The sequence below is a fragment of the Neophocaena asiaeorientalis genome, unplaced genomic scaffold (genome assembly GCF_003031525.2).
Source record: "Neophocaena asiaeorientalis asiaeorientalis breed wild unplaced genomic scaffold, Neophocaena_asiaeorientalis_V1.1 scaffold293, whole genome shotgun sequence".
In the NCBI taxonomy this organism is placed as follows: domain Eukaryota; kingdom Metazoa; phylum Chordata; class Mammalia; order Artiodactyla; family Phocoenidae; genus Neophocaena; species Neophocaena asiaeorientalis.
Genome location: NW_020173920.1, coordinates 3,291,958 through 3,307,673, shown reverse-complemented (window position 1 = coordinate 3,307,673; position 15,716 = coordinate 3,291,958). Strand labels below are relative to the sequence as shown.

The following is a 15,716-nucleotide window of genomic DNA, read 5'->3' as shown; positions in this document are numbered from 1 at the left end:
TAACCAAAAAAAAAAAAAAAAAAAAAAAATAATAACAGAGGGAGCTCCCTGATGGTCCAGCAGTTAGGACTCCGCACTCTCACTGCCAAGGGCCCGGATTCAATCCCTGGTTAGGGAACTAAGATCCTGCAAGCTGCATGGCGTGGCCAAAAAATAATGATAATAATAACAACAGAAAACAGAGCATAGCATTTGGAAAGGGTAATACTGTGTCATGCCATGTCTGTTTCAATCACATGTATGTCTACATTTCACTCACTCATTGGTAACGAGGTTAAATGTATTTCTGACCATGGATCCTGGTTTCACAAGTTTGAGAAACACTGCTTCAGGAGACCTGTTTAAATTCTTGTTCTGCAAGCTGGCTGTGTCACCCTGGGTGAGTCCTTTATAGAATCCTGAAGGTTCTTATGGCTCTGTAAGATCATGACTCCTGATATAGGAGGTCCTCCCTGTTTGGTGTGTGGCCAAATGTCTTGCTGTGACCTATAGTGAGCTAAAAGGCAAAACCCAACCACTCCTTGAGGGACGGCCCCAAGGAAGCAGTTGGCAAAGCACAATCCAGAGCAGAGCAGCTGTGGGAGGCTGATTTCAGATCCCAAAGTACCTTGTGTTTCCAAGTTAGGGAGTGGGGGGAAGGATGGGGAAGTGTGAACTGCTTATCTCCATAGTGCCACCCACCTCGGCTGCCTTCGAGTCATGTCGACAAGCTGTCGACAGCTCTGTGGCAGTGCCCTTGCCCACCCAGGCCCCTTACAGCGGCCAGTTATGGAATCAGCTGAGGAGAACAGTGAGGGCTGTTATGTCCATCAGAAGGTTGGTGGTCTCTGCATGCCTGACGGTCGTCTCTGTGGAGCTTCTTTGCCAGAAGTTGCCTGGCAGGTCAGCTGTTCCATGGGTGGAGGGGAGGGCTGACTCTGGCTAGTTATATGTATGTAGCAATGTAACCAATGCCAGCGGTGATACACACCCCTTTTGTCAGTGGCGGCACACCACTGGCACTAGCCCACCTATTAGTTTTGCTCTAACAAGTGTTCTAATTCTCTGAGAGAGGTAAGAAAGCTGGAGTCAGAACTGCGAGGAACTGGAGTCGTGGTGGCTGGGCCGAGAGGAGTTGGACAATTTCTGTTCTTTGAATGTAGCTATGTTGTGACCAGTCATGTTGAAATCACAGTACATTGAACAGCGTTACGCTTGAGGCACCGAGGCCCCAGGTGGGGATGGGGCCGTTAACCCCTTGTACTCCTGGACTCTGCCACTCCTCTAACAGCTTATGCCTTGTACTCAATGTTTTACTAACTTCAAACATCATCCTTCCCTTTGCATTCCCAGAGCACACACATCTGGTGTTTGAATGTGTAGCTTTGGATTGATAGGATTTGGGTGAGCATTTGTGTTGGTGCAAAAGGCTATGAGTAATGTCAACATTACATTTTAAAAAAGAATACTTCCCTCGTAATGTAGATCTATACCTTGATATAGCACAGTGTGTTCAAAGGAACTAATAAATAGGTAAAATTCGTCAGCTCCTCCCCCCTCTTTTTCTTTTTTTAAGCAACAACAACAAGCCACCCTGTCATTAGGAGAGATTAAGGAATGAGGTAGGCAGCTTCTTAGCTTTTCTAGTGAGGGACATATTTGGCTCTATTCCTGCAGTTGATAAAAATTTTTTTTAAAAAGTTTTAAATTTCAGCCATGAAAATCAATAGCTTGGTTTTACCTAACAATACCAACTTTAGCACATGAAGGAAGACTAGGAGGAAGAAGACAAATTTATTTCTATTGCCTTCTACTTCCCTAGCACTTCTGCCAAGAGGCAGTTAAAGGCAAAAGACAGATATTAGGAAGAAAAGCAGTAAATGTTCTGCTGAAGGTCATGGGTGGCCCTTGGTAGGTAAGGAAGGAAGCAGTGAAGCCTAAGACATGAGTGCTCCTAGCATCAACAGCAGCAGGAAGGAGACCTACTCTTCAGTGCATACCCCTTTGTACATGTGCAAATGTTCAAAGTATTTAAATCATAAACAACAGCAACAAAACTGAAGTCCCCTAGTAAAGCTTCATTGGTATTTGGAAATACCAAACTTTCTTTAAAATAACAAAAGTAAAGAAAACAGGGTATGTGTTCTGAGGCCCACTAAAAGGAAGTACCAAAATGTCCTTGTGATAATACCACATCCTCATGTGTAAGCACTTTCAAAGCCATGAATTCAGCATTAAAGAGAGGGTTCAGTGGAAGTGCACATTAGTTGCCTAACAGGTGATAGGAACAGAAATTAAGCTTGTATAAATTTCTCTTGGAAAGTGTTTGTCTTTCCTGAGTTAGTGGTATGAATTCTTTTCTCAGTTAATTGGAACAACATAACAGTGTATTTTATTTTTAACCTTGTCCAAAAAAAAGAGCCTGGGTTCTTAGCACAACTTTTTATTCTCTTTCCCATAGTTTCCATGTTTTTAGAAAAACTTTCATTTTAACTGCCTTGTTATTTAATATTTTCTTAATTTAAGAGACATACAGGATATAAGTGATTAAAATAGAGCAAATAGCTAAAATTTTAAACACTTTAGGGTCTACTTTTCCTGGAATAATAGGTCTGAAGACTTTTTTTCAACTATAAAAGTAATATGTATGTTTACAAAGAAAGGAGGTACACGATAAAGGATTAAACCAAAACTAATAATCATTGCTAATATTGGATTTATTTTCTTCTCATTACATAGTATTCTACTGTATGGATATATTATAGTTTATTTAACCCGTCTATTAGTAAAAATTTAGAATATATCTTTTTTTCTCCAGAAATAACACTGCAGCAAATATGTATGTATACATATCTCCTATCCTTTTCTTAAGATAAATTCAAAGATAAACATATTTAGCACTTTGATTCATATTGCCAAATGGTCCTTCAGAAAAGTTCTGTGCTTCTCCAGTGTATGAGAACCTCTATCTACACAGTCTCACCAGTGAGAAAAATTACTTAATTTTTCCTTCTTATACATGTTTCCTTTTTGAAGGTATTTTATCTTCTCATGCACCAGAGCTTTCAGAACTGTGTGGTACAGCCAGTCATACTTTTTTAAAGAACAGGTATTTTCTTATGTGTTGTGTGTGGCAGAGGGAAGGCTGCAGGGCTTGGATTTGACTGCCTTCCTGTGCAATAAGGAAAGCCGATCTCACACAGGTGTGCTAGTCACTTACTGAATATTAAATATTAAATTGCCACAACTGTCTGCCAGGCTCTGTGCCACATGATAGGGATATAGTGGCGAGCAAAACAGAAGTCTCTGTTCTCAGGAGGTTTACACTCTAATGGGTTGTTTTCTAGGGCATTCTTTTCCATCTTTACCATCTGAGAGGGGAGGAAAAGGTATATCTTTCTAATTTGCATGTATTTGATTTCTGAATTTCGTAATTTTTTGTCCATTTGTATTACTTCCATTTTTTAAGATAGGAACATTCTTGTCTTTTCCTTCTTTTTCTTTTTGATTTGTCAGGGTTAGTCACGTTGACCCTTTGCCATTGTGGCAGACACCAGTGCCCCTCTGTCCTTGCTGACCAGGCCCTGACTGTGTTCAGGTGCTGGATGACCAGCACCAGTGGAGCTGGCCTTAGTTCCTGGGCTTTTAGGAGAAATAGGAAGCAGTGCGCTGAACCTGGGCTCTGGCATGGAACCCCCGTGAGGTCTGATAAGTGCACAGATTACTCTTTGCTGTGCCTCCATTTCTTCACCTATAAAGTAAAGGGACTGGACAAAACAATGTTTTTAGTTTCCGCTTCTGTCTATGACTTGAGACCAAGATTGGGGTGGCTGCTTCTCACTGGCCAAGCCTAGGTCACAATCCCTCCTCCTCTGTGTGAGGAGGGCTGGGAATGAGAATGACAGCCGTTCTGGCTTTGACGGTGGCAGGCTGACTCTGCTGAGTAAAGTGGAGGATTCCCCGGACACCCAAGACTCTATTAGTTTGCTAGGGCTGCCATAACAAAATACCACAGGCTGGGTGGCTTAAACCACAGAAATTTATTTTCTCACAGCTCTGGAGGCTGGAAGTCCAAAATCAATGTGTTGGCAGGTATCTCCTGAGGCCTCTCTCCTTGCCTTGCAGGCAGCTGCCTTCTCTCTGTGTCCTCACTTGGCCTTTTCTCAGTGTACCTGCATCCCTAGGATCCCTTCCTCTTCTTATAAGGATATCACTCATACTGTTAAATGAGGGCCCCACCATTATGACCTCACTTAACCTTAATACCTCCCTAAAGACCCCATCTCCAAATATAATCGCATTCTGAGGTACTGGGCACAGGGCTTCAACATATAAATTTGAGGGGAACACAGTTCAGCCTATAACAAGCAAGGAGCCCAGTTAGGATGCTATTTAGAATAATTCTGGCAAGGGATATTGAAGGCCTTGAACCAAGGCAGTGGCAATGAGGATTGGAAGTTGGGCACAAATTCAAGAGCTATTACACAAGAAAAAGCTAACAGGATCTGAGGATCAATTAAATGTGGTGGTTATGAGAGAGGACTTCCAGGAAAGCGCTGAGAGAGAGACCATAGCCAGATCGAGAAGTTACATTCTTGATTCTTAATCTTAGAAACTTTGGTGTTTTGGATCTGTGGGGTTCGTAGTTGGGCAAAGAGTAAGTCTTCTTACCATGTAATAAAGGCAGGAAGGTGGGAAGGGGGCAGAAGGAAGGAAGAAGAGCAGCAGAGGGTACAGACTGTACTGAAGTATAGACCCAACAGGACCTATGCCAATTACAAAATGAACATTAGGTAGCATGTACTGAGTTTCAATTATGAGGGCTGTGCATCAGAGGCATCTGTGGGACTTATGCCCTGGACCACTTCTGGAAAATCTGATTTAATAAGTAGGGCCCACAAGTCTACATTAAAACAAACAAACACAGAACAACTCTAAAGGGGATTCTGTTATACAGCCAGGATGAAAAACTCCCAATGAATCAGGCATTGTTAGGCACTTTTATGTATATCTTATTTAGTTCTCACCATCACCCTAACATACAAGTATTGTAATCTGAGCTCATAATCTGGTGGGGAAGTACATACTTCCCCATAATCTGGTGGGGAAGTAACCATGGGGATGCAAATAAGAAAAAGATCATCTGGGGAGAGAAATACATCTATTTACTCAACATTTATCAGACACTTAGTAAGTGCCAGGCACTAGACTAGGTTAGGTTCTAGAGCTAAAAAGATGAAAAGAACATAATGTTACCACCCAGCAGCTCCAGGTCTGAAGAGAACATGAGTATAAAAATCTCAAATTATAAAGCTGAACTGAACTCTGTTCTAACGGAGTTATGTGCTGACACAAAGGAGAAGTCACATCATGTGGGAAGCACCTGAGGAGATTCCATTTAAGCCAACTTACAAATAATGAATTGCAGCCCACCAGGCACACAGAGGAAGGAGGCCCACTCAGGCAGAGGAAACATCATGTACCACGGTGGGGCTGAGAAAAAAGCACACCAAAGCCACTGAAGGAATCCCTTCGTGGATGGCTGAACCTGTCTGGAGTAGAGAGATTGGCAGCAAAGAAGGTAGGAAAGGTTGGCAGGTTGATGGGGCCTGATTTTTGAAATTAAGGAATTTGGAGTTTATCCTACAGATCTGTGGTTTTCAAATTCTATTCAGTAGAGCTGTGAGATCTCTTTGGAGTCCACTGGTGGGTCATCTGGGAATGCGGAGTGGGCCCAGGTGGGCAGGGGTCTGGGTCTCCCACCCCTAATTCAACCACACCAACTCTGCTTTTACCCATTGAATAGTGGGTACTAGTGAAAGACTTTTTCTTTTAAACAAAGGGTCCCATGATTAAGGAAAGCTTAAAAACCATAGCTTTAGGTGATGATAAACTGTTGAAGAATTTTAAGCATGAGAGTGCTATGAGTTTCCAAGGTGAAAAGAGTTGCCAAGAGTGTCAAGCGCTGAAGAGATGTTAGGAAAAATAAGTACTGGAAAGTGTCCTTTGGCTTGGCAATCGGAAAGTGACCTTACTGAAAACAGCTGATGGGGGTGGGTAGGGAGTGGAGAACAGAATGCAGTGGATAGTGGAATGAACAGGAGGAGAAAAGGTGGCGACTATGCTCTTAAGAATCTTAGGAAGCAACGGAGGGAGATTTGGCAACAGCCAAAGGGGGGGTTTACTCCACTCACCTGTCTGCCTTCTTTGCTAACTGATCCCCTATCCACATGGTGACAGAGGGAGGCTTCTGAAGCTATGTTTGTATGTGGCTGTCCCCTTGATGTGATCAGTTGGCCCTTGATGGGGTACATCATCCAAGCTGGGCTGATACTTCCCCCAAGAAATTTAGAATTTGGGTCAAGAGAGAAAACCCTTTCCTGCAGGTTGGTTGGTTAATCTCAGGAGCTGGGCCCGGACAGTCAGGTGAAGTGAGCTTCAGGTGTGCAGAAGAACAAAGCAGATGTTTGGAAAGGACAGAGGGGAGAGAGCATCCAGGCTTTACAGGGCCTGGTTCCAACTACTTCTCAAGGTCCATGGAAAGCCTGTCATCCCCATTCCTGGTGAAATCATCCTATTTTATCATGAACTCTTTATTTTTGCCTTACTCAAATAGTTTCTCTTACAACAAAAATGATCCTTACCGATACAGAGGATATATGCTTCTATTTCTTTCTCTTTTCTTCAAAGAGAAAAGAAAGGTCAGTGGAGAGAAAGGGTGAGGATACCGAGAAAGAACCTTTCTCAGAGGAGAATGGAAGGGGTGAGGTCTGGAGCACAAGGAAAAGATACACTTTCCTCTGAGTTAGGTGGGTAAGAAGTAAGGAAGATGGGAATGTAGATGAGTATGCGGGGCAGGGCTGGGAAGAGTATTCCTACCTAATGACTCCTGTCTTCTTTGTGAAGAGGCAAAATTATCTACAGATCATGGAGGTGTGGGCCACAGCTTGGCTGGCAAAGTTTGGGAATAGCCATTGTGTCAGTGCGCCAGGGATGTGGCAACATAAATAATACAAAGACAGTTGAAACGCCTAAGTATGTAGTGTCCAAGTCTTGAACTACTGAATGCAGTGATACAGTCTCAGCCGTAAAAGCCTTCAACTCTTGGCTACCCAGCCCCCTGTAACATACAAATTGGATCACATCACACTCCTCTACTTAAACTCTTCCAACGGCTCCCATTGCTTTAAGATACAAATTGTCTCCAGTATTGCTCAACAACTAGTGGGGGAGACATCAGGAAGGAAATCTTTGGATTGATCCAGTGCTGGGTGTGTGAAATAGCCAGGGAATGACCTAGGGAGAGGTAGGGGGCATGATTAAAAAAAAAAAAAAAAAAAGCTGTTGAAGTGGTGGAGGAAGACCAGACAGGTGGATACCAACAGCCTGAAAGAGAGAGTCCTGGGGTCGGGACTTGGGGTGTGAAGTGAATGTGTGTGAGTGAGACAGCAGGGAACATTGAAGGTTGAGCTTGTGCATGGAATGTTCTGGGTGAGACAAAGTTTAACATGGGAACATGTAAGGACTTTCTGGAGTGACATATTCTGAGCCAAAGAGATAACCTTTCTTCTCTCTGTGTGAATGACACCACCTCCTACCAGTCACCACAACCTGTAACCTGGAGTCATCCTAGGGGTTCAGTCTTCATTGCCTCCCTTACATTCATTTGGCCATCAGAACCTTTTAACTGTATTTCCTAAACATCTCTCTCTTTTTTTTTTAATATAAATTTATTTATTTATTTTTGGTTGCGTTGGGTCTTCATTGCTGCGTGCGGGTTTTCTCTAGTTGCGGCGAGCGGGGGCTACTCTTCGTTGCAGTGTGCGGGCTTCTCATTGTGGTGGCTTCTCTTGTTGTGGAGCACGGGCTCTAGGCGCGTGGGCTTCAGTAGTTGTGGCGCGCGGGCTCTAGAGCACAGGCTCAGTAGTTGTAGCACACGGGCTTGGTTGCTCCGGGGCCTGTGGGATCTTCCCTGACCAGGGCTCGAACCCGTGTCCCCTGCATTGGCAGGCGGATTCTTAACCACTGCAGTACCAGGGAAGCCCCCTAAACATCTGACTGCAGTTGCCTTGATTGAAAACCTCGAAATTGCCCCCACCCCCTTGCTCCACTGTCCTTTAAAATTCAAATCAGATCTCACTCCCAGGCTTAAATTCTCCCAGTGACTTCCCACTGCTTTAAGATAAAAATTCCTTAGTGTGGCAGGCAAGGTCCTTGGTATCTGGTCACCGTTTACCTCTGTGCTTTAGTCACATAGTCCTCTGTGATTAAAGGTCCTTGGAAAGACCTTCCACACCTTCTCTTGGATCTTTTTCAAGATCCCTCATATCTGTGGAGGTATGAGAAACCTTATTTCCTTCACTGGGAGAAATGACCATCAGAGTATGAGTAGCCCCCTGTGCATGCCCCTGGCCCAGAACTAATCACATATTTCCCCCTCTGGTCTGATAGCTCTAGACGGGAGACACTGTTTATTTCACCTGTAAACCTCAGAGCCTACCACAGGGTTTGGCCAGAGTACATGCTCAATGGATATTATTGAATGAAGAAGGAATGAGTGAATGTTGAAATCTCCTTAGCTGAGGGTAGGAATTGGGGTTGGAAGACTGTGAGTGAGAGGCCAAAGTCTTGGATGAGAGTTTACTAGCTGTGTTTTATGGGACCTGGCCATCGACACCTTCTTTTAGGGAAATTGCCTTGTCTAGTAGTCAGCTGTCCTGAATCCTGCATCCTGACACCATTCCTGTACAAATGATTAAGTTGAGTCATCCTGCCCTTCTATCTGCTTGCCAGGGACCTGTGTGACCTGTCATGAAATGATGAGCTGGGTTAATCGGATTTTCTCCTGGGATCTGGGAATTGGAAAACAGGTTAAAATGATAAGCTCCAGGAGCATAGGTTGAAAGGATACATCAAGAATTGTCAAGAAATATTTAGCAGAAGTTGCAGAGTGGCCCAGATACATTTTTATGACCTGTGCGATGTTTTATAATATTTTGAATGGGTTGCCAACGTTTGAGAATTGGAAGGTTTCACATTGAAATCTGGCTATTTGGTTTCTCTTGTAAAATTCAAAAGTCTGATATGGCAAAAACTGAAGACAAGTAGAACACAGGGCACCTGCTTTCCCCTTCACCATGGCCTTCCCCACGCCATATGCTCACACCTGGCCAGCTTCATTCGTTTACTTTATTTGCTTGGCCCCTATAGCCATCTGACAACCAACTTGTTAAAGGAACAAGTTAGCAGTGAGGGCTTATATGCAAGCCAGGTTCACAGGGGAACAGAATCCCTAAGAGAGCAAGGAGGAAACTGGTGGGAGTTGGGCAGTAGGTGAGAAAGAGAGGATACAGCTGCTAAGAGAGGGAAACCAGTGCCCAGAGATGCCTGAGTTTCTGGGCTTCTCAGTTCTAGTAACTGCTCATGGTTACCTTCATCATAATTCCCTTTTCTTGAGATAATTTGCAATGCAATTAGTCAGGCTAAGGGAGGGGGCTACTAGGAAATTGGTAGATAACAGCAATGAGGCAAGTAAGACAGTGGTTTATTTAGATGATATTAGCCTCAAAGAAGAAATTCTTACATGAAGGTGGAATATAAATTATAAGTTGCTGTCAAGAGTTAGACTCTTGTTGACTATGTATCCTGGTTCAGAAAGATCAGAGAAGGGGCACTGAACAACCTCTGCTCGAGAGGATGTATAGTCAAAAGTATTCTCAGAGAAAATCAGAAGCATTCTGGGAAGGGCTGTGGGTATGCAGGGTTCCAGAGGGTTTGGAGGAAGGAACTAGGAAGTCTGGGGAGAAGAAATTTGGAAGAGATTTAAGTTTTGATCATTTATATCATCTAAGAGTGTAAACTGGGCCTGGTAACTAACTTTCACTGTGTGTTGAAAAGAGAGGTCTGTATTTCAGCAAACAGAGAAGGCTTCCTGAAAGAGGTGGCATCTGAGCTGCGTTTTTTTTGTGGTACGCGGGCCTCTCACTGTTGTGGCCTCTCCCGTTGCGGAGCACAGGCTCCGGACTCGCAGGCTCAGCGGCCATGGCTCAGGGGCCTAGCCGCTCCACGGCATGTGGGATCCTCCCGGCCCGGGGCACGAACCCGAGTCCCCTGCATCGGCAGGCGGACTCTCAATCACTGCGCCACCAGGGAAGCCCTGAGCTGCGTTTTAAAGAGATGAAAAGGAAATGCTTCACAGGCAGACAGAGCCACAACTGTAAAGGCTGAATTCTAAAGGGAGAGTGGGCAGTTTGCAGTTAGAGTCTGGATCATGGGGCCTGAGTCACCTAGCAAGTTATTTTTGTATCTTGGGGCCTTGGTTTCCATTATTATAAGAATAATGATATTGTAATTCTATTCTAATACTCCATGTTCCTACCCTATCTCACTTTTAATATTTCTCAATTTAAGACGTATCTTACAATTGACACCCCAAAATGCTTGCTTTATCACAGGGCAAAGAAAAATTGTGACAGCGTTATCACTAACTAGGTATATGTAAATTTAGCCATCCACAGAAAGATGTTCATTTGATAATTAGCTTAGTTATTTGCATTGATGGTGCCATGCAGTTGAATTTTAATCTGAATCTCAAAGTGTCATGTTAGGTGTCTTCCAAAAGGTTACACTGTGTTGAGTCATTGAAACAATAAGATATTGTATACACAGATTAGTTGTCATGCATATGGAATACAATTAAATGTAGAAATGGCCAACTCTCTAAATTTGACACAGAAGTTACACATCTAGAAGAGGTTGTTTTGACTAACTGAAGTGTCTGAGGACACTGAATGTTTAACTGCCAATAGTTTCTAGTTATTAAGAGAAGCTGTGTAGATTCTAGGGCTATGCAATTCAATTAAAAAAATAAACCAAGTTTATAAACAAAGAAGAAACATATATAATGCTCGTATATTCTTTGAAATGTCTCAAAAGTATGCTGTTACTTTCTAAATGTGATGAAGAGATCAAGATATAACCATACGTTATGAAAGACAGATGCCATCATGCTATACTTAACCAGATGGTCAAAGGGGTTATTATATAAGACTTTCGGCAGTGGAAGTGCCTAACTTCTGCTATGGTACTGAAGTGGAAGTTAAACCTATGGAAGTTAAACCTAACTTCTGCTTATGGTACTGAAGAAGAAAGTGGTACAATTATGATAATAACCAACATTAACTGAATGATTACTATGTGGCACTGTTGACTTGAGTTCTTACCTATTCAGGAAATTGGTAGATAACAGCAATGAGGCAAGTAAGACAGTGGTTTATTTAGATGATATTAGCCTCAAAGAAGAAATTCTTACATGAAGGTGGAATATAAATTATAAGTTGCTGTCAAGAGTTAGACTCTTGTTGACTATGTATCCTGGTTCAGAAAGATCAGAGAAGGGGCACTGAACAACCTCTGCTCGAGACCTCAGGACACTGTGTCAGATCAGTGGTATTATCTTCATTTTGCAGTGAGAAAGCTAGCAGGCAAATCCAGGAAGTTTACCTCCAGAGCCACTACGCTGTTCTAACCCTCCCTGTGCATTTTTACAGGTATGGTTTTTAGGTTGAGTTTAGAAGTATATACTTAAATACAATGTATCCATGGTACTTTTTACTTACATGCCATGAGTCCGTGGCATCTAAGAATCAGAAGTAGGGGCTTGTGGGATTATTGTGGGGATCAGAAGATGAGTATCTTACAGTGGCTCCTAGAAAAATAGTGTATCAGAGGGCAGGTGTTGCAAGTTGAGTAAATGAGCCTGCATTTTCAGAATCCTATCATCTTAGAACTGGCAAAGGCTACTGAGAGAAAGGCGTCAGTAAGGAGGAATGTTTTCTGTGGTTTTGAGAACGGTTCCTCCACACAAAACGCCCTGCCTCCCCCATCTGTCTAAATCCTTCTGATCTTTCCATGCCCACCCCAAATGCCAGCTCCTTCTGAAAGTAGTCTCTGCTTATATGAAAATATATATCAATACATGGGAGATACTTTCAAATTATTACGTGATGAAGCCGGTAAGTGAAAGACGGATTTTATCATTAAAGTTACCCTCGCTCCTCTCCTGGCCTCGGTTTCTCTAAACTGAAAGGAAGTGGTGGCTTAGACCATCTCTTCCTTTTATAATCTCTACTCTTTTACCCTTTTCAGATTTCTGCCAAAGCTGCCTTGAAAAGCAACTCTCCTTCCTCAGACCTGCAGGCGGCGGCTCCTCCTTGTTGGCAGCTCAGCAGGGCGGGGCTGGAGAAGCAGGAGAAGAGGCGGGGGCTCCGGGGGAAGCGCGGCGCGCAGCCACGTGACTTCCTTCCCAAGGAGCCTCAGCTGCCGGCCTCCCAGCAACCGGTTCGTCCCGCCTAACGACGCCCGCGCATCCTGGTTGGCCCTTGGGACGCATTTGGCAACGAGGCTCCCACGGTCGCGCCGCTCACTGGCTTCCGCTACCGTCGCTCAGGCGCGTTGCCCGAGCGCCCGCAGGCGGTGCTACCGGAAGCTCCTCCCAGTGGCCGTCGTGTTCGTGGCTGGCTGGTTGGGGCTGTCACTCCGGGTCGTTTCCCTGAGGTCGGTCCTCTGTTGGGGGCGGGAGGAAGAGGGGCAGGACTGGGGCCTGACGAGCCGTCGCTGCCGCCGCTGTCTTCGCGGCTGCTATGACCAGCGGGCGAGACGCCCTCCGCAGCTCTGCGCAGCGCTAGTCGCGGCCGTGCGCCAGCCGTAGCCGTCTGGGTCCCCAGCGCAGCCGCTCCCGCGGCTCCCTCGGCTCTTCCAGCGCCGCTTGCGAGACGAGGCGGAGGCAGGATGAAGATGACGGTGGATTTCGAGGAGTGTCTGAAGGACTCGCCCCGCTTCAGGTAGCCGACGCGGCCGCCTGGCGCCGGGCCGGCGTCACCCGGAGGTGCCTCCTCCGGCGGTGGGGGCGTGAAAGGCAGACCGCGGAACGCGCGGGAGGCCCCGTAGCCCGCGCCCTCCGACGGGGCAGGCTGCGGATGCCGTCGCTCCCGACCCGGAGAGGGCACGACAGCCCCGACTAGCCCTTCGTGAGGGGCGAGGCTGAGCCAGAGGGGGATGTTGCCTCCTTATCCCCCTTCCTTGCTCTCTGCCCGGGGCGGAGCGCCCGAGAGGCGGGGCGCACCAGCTCCGGGGAGCTGGGATGCAGCCGCGTCCCCGAAGACTCGTGTCCTTTGCGGTGCGCGCTCTCGTCCCCTTCCTCTTGCCGCTCGTCCTTTCCCCTTCCTTCCGCTGCTTCTTCGTTTCCACCCCCACCCCAGCCCCTCTTTGAGGGAGCTTGCAGGGCACCCTCCTGCAGTTCACTTAGTTCCTTTTACCCCGAGGGTGAAGGAGTGGGGGGCGAACTGGGATGTCGATTTATGCTGCTGGCGTGTCCCCTGCCAGGGGGGGGTCTCCTCGGAAGGCGCTGGCGGTTGATTTTGCACGGGAGTCGGGGGTGGGAGTCCTTTGACCAACAGCATTCTGTCCACCTTGGTCCGAGACTATAGGTTTTTCTTTACACCTAAGCTCTTTGGAGGGGCACCGCTGTCGAGAGGTACCGGGCTGAGGGGGGAGGACTAGGAGAAACAGTGCATTTCAGTTTTGAGAACGGAAGTAGGAGGGCCCTGAAGATGGCATTTCTGTTCCTCTTCCAGCAGCGTCGGCCCGGGAGGGCCCCCATCACCGTCGGATGTTCCCAGTGGATCTGTCACATAAACTGACGTGGTGGCGCTCCGATTCACATGGGCTGGCCACCTTGCCTTGAGAGAGGCGGCAGTCCTGAGGGTGTCCAGAGCACACTCTTTCGGTTCGGGCATCGTAGGAAACTCTTGAATTGTTTTGGAGAATGGAGTTTTGCTAGGTTGTGTTTTACAGTGCATTTATAGGGCTGTCCTTAGGCCTTAAAAATAAGGCCTTTAGAACTTCCGTTAGATAGTGACAAGTCTTGAAAGCGTCCCCTGAGCATTGATGTGTGTGTGCCCGCTGATCTCTAGGCCAAGCCTGGGTTGTAAATTCCTGCATCCGCTGCCTGGGAACTAACTGTTCTCATCGTTATCACTGTTAATTTCATTTGCCATTTTCTTTTCAGTGAAAAGCAAAGAAAACTATTGTAAAACTAAGGAACTCCTACTTCTAAGAGAATGTCCTTTGATTTTTTTTTTGTTTGTTTTTTGGTGTTAATTTTATTTGGAGCTTTGGGCTATTGCTTGTAAAAACGTACACCTGATTTGATTGTTGTTGTTGGTATTAGTTTTTAAAACTTATATTGTGCGTGATTTGATGGACTCAGAGGAGATACAAATGGATTGTTTAGGACAGCTTTGCAAGTTAGATTCCAGGACTGTGTGGCAAAGGAAGTAATTTTTAAAGTGTACCTTAAAAAGTTCTACTTTTTTGGTGAAATTGTTGTTAATATTACTGGGTAACGAGGTAATCACGGCACTTTTTACCTAGAGAATGTGGCTTTGTGCTCAGTTTGTTTCACAGTTTAAATTTCATTAAAAAAAAAAAGTTGAGAGAAGTGATTTGGAAATGCTTCTAATCCCTGGTGTTGGTCACAAACCATGTGCTGTCTTTGTTTTTAAAATAAAAGAATCATTGAATATAAAATAAGAGGAAAAGATACTGATTAAGTCATATGGAATATTATAGTGAACGTTTGTTAGACTTGAATGTAATTTCTATTCTGTATTAATTAGGATGTTAGGGATTTTCTAGAGTTGTTTCCGATATTCCAGTTGCTGTTGGCTGCAAATTGGGAAGACAAACCAAGATTCAGAGAACTCTAATATCTTGTATACATTTGTGAGACTAGATTAAATTTGCAATAGAGGCAAGAATGCCAGGAAATAAAAGTCTCATCGTTCACACTTCTAATTTTTACAGTTTTCCTATAATCCCATTACTGTGTAGGTTTCTATAGCATTTGAAAATAATGTTTCAGAAGTCTTTTTATTCACATGCCTTATGTATAAGTGAAACTTTTAAAAGCATTGTGCACTTTATGAGTGATATATTGAAGTGTTTGTATCAAAAGAGAAGATTTGTGGCGGCTGGGCTTGCTTTTTTGAGAGCAAGGCAGCTGTACTATTTATTCCTTGTAGTGTCCTGATCTATTGTGCTGCTTGAAATCTAATTCCTATTTTTATTATCCTTCACAAATGAATCTTGTGGCGTTTAAGTCTGGTATGTGGACATAACTGCCTTGAATGTTGTAGAATCAATGTAAATGGCAGCTCTTGCTGAAGAAAAATTTCATCAGTGTTCAAGCTTCAGACATTAATTTTCCTATTAAATTGGTAAGGAAACAGGAAGACTGGTTGAAATAGGGAGAGAAGGATGTTGCAGTTGCAACATTGTTTTTAGTAATTTGAATAGTCAGTGGTTACTTTTACATTCCTGTGAACATTTTGTTTTGTTTTTAGATTGGAAGGCACATTTCATTGTGTAATTTTGGGTTCTCTTCTTAGTTTTTAAAAAACCAGTCTAAAGGTCAAAATCTTGTTCATTTAAAATCTGCAGGAAAGTGAATGCATCTAAGTGTACATTTCTGAAGTGGGAATTATCCATTTTGACCAACATTTGTTGAAGAAGTTTGAACTTGTTTGGGCCCTAAACTGTAAATTTATATAATTTTTATAAAAATTGTGTTTTTTCCTTTATATAAACATATGGTTCACTCAGGAAGTGAAATTTTGTTTGAAACAAAAAGTTGAATTAGTGCTTTTTTTTTTTTTTTTTTTTTTTTCAGTCCAAGG

General features: G+C 44.3%; 1 protein-coding gene across 2 annotated transcripts in view; it reads left to right on the top strand.

Annotated features, from left to right (window-relative positions):
• Positions 1 to 12,024: 12,024 nt before the first annotated feature.
• The window catches only part of ACAP2 (ArfGAP with coiled-coil, ankyrin repeat and PH domains 2), a 150,290-nt gene continuing 146,598 nt past the window's right edge, over positions 12,025 to 15,716 (top strand). The window contains exon 1 of one of the 2 annotated variants that reach the window (XM_024752053.1): positions 12,025 to 12,821. In XM_024752053.1, coding sequence (XP_024607821.1) covers positions 12,769 to 12,821 — 53 coding nt within the window. In that variant the 5' untranslated portion in view covers positions 12,025 to 12,768. The remainder of the gene's footprint in view (positions 12,822 to 15,716) is intronic. The other variant, XM_024752054.1, reaches the window with a different exon arrangement.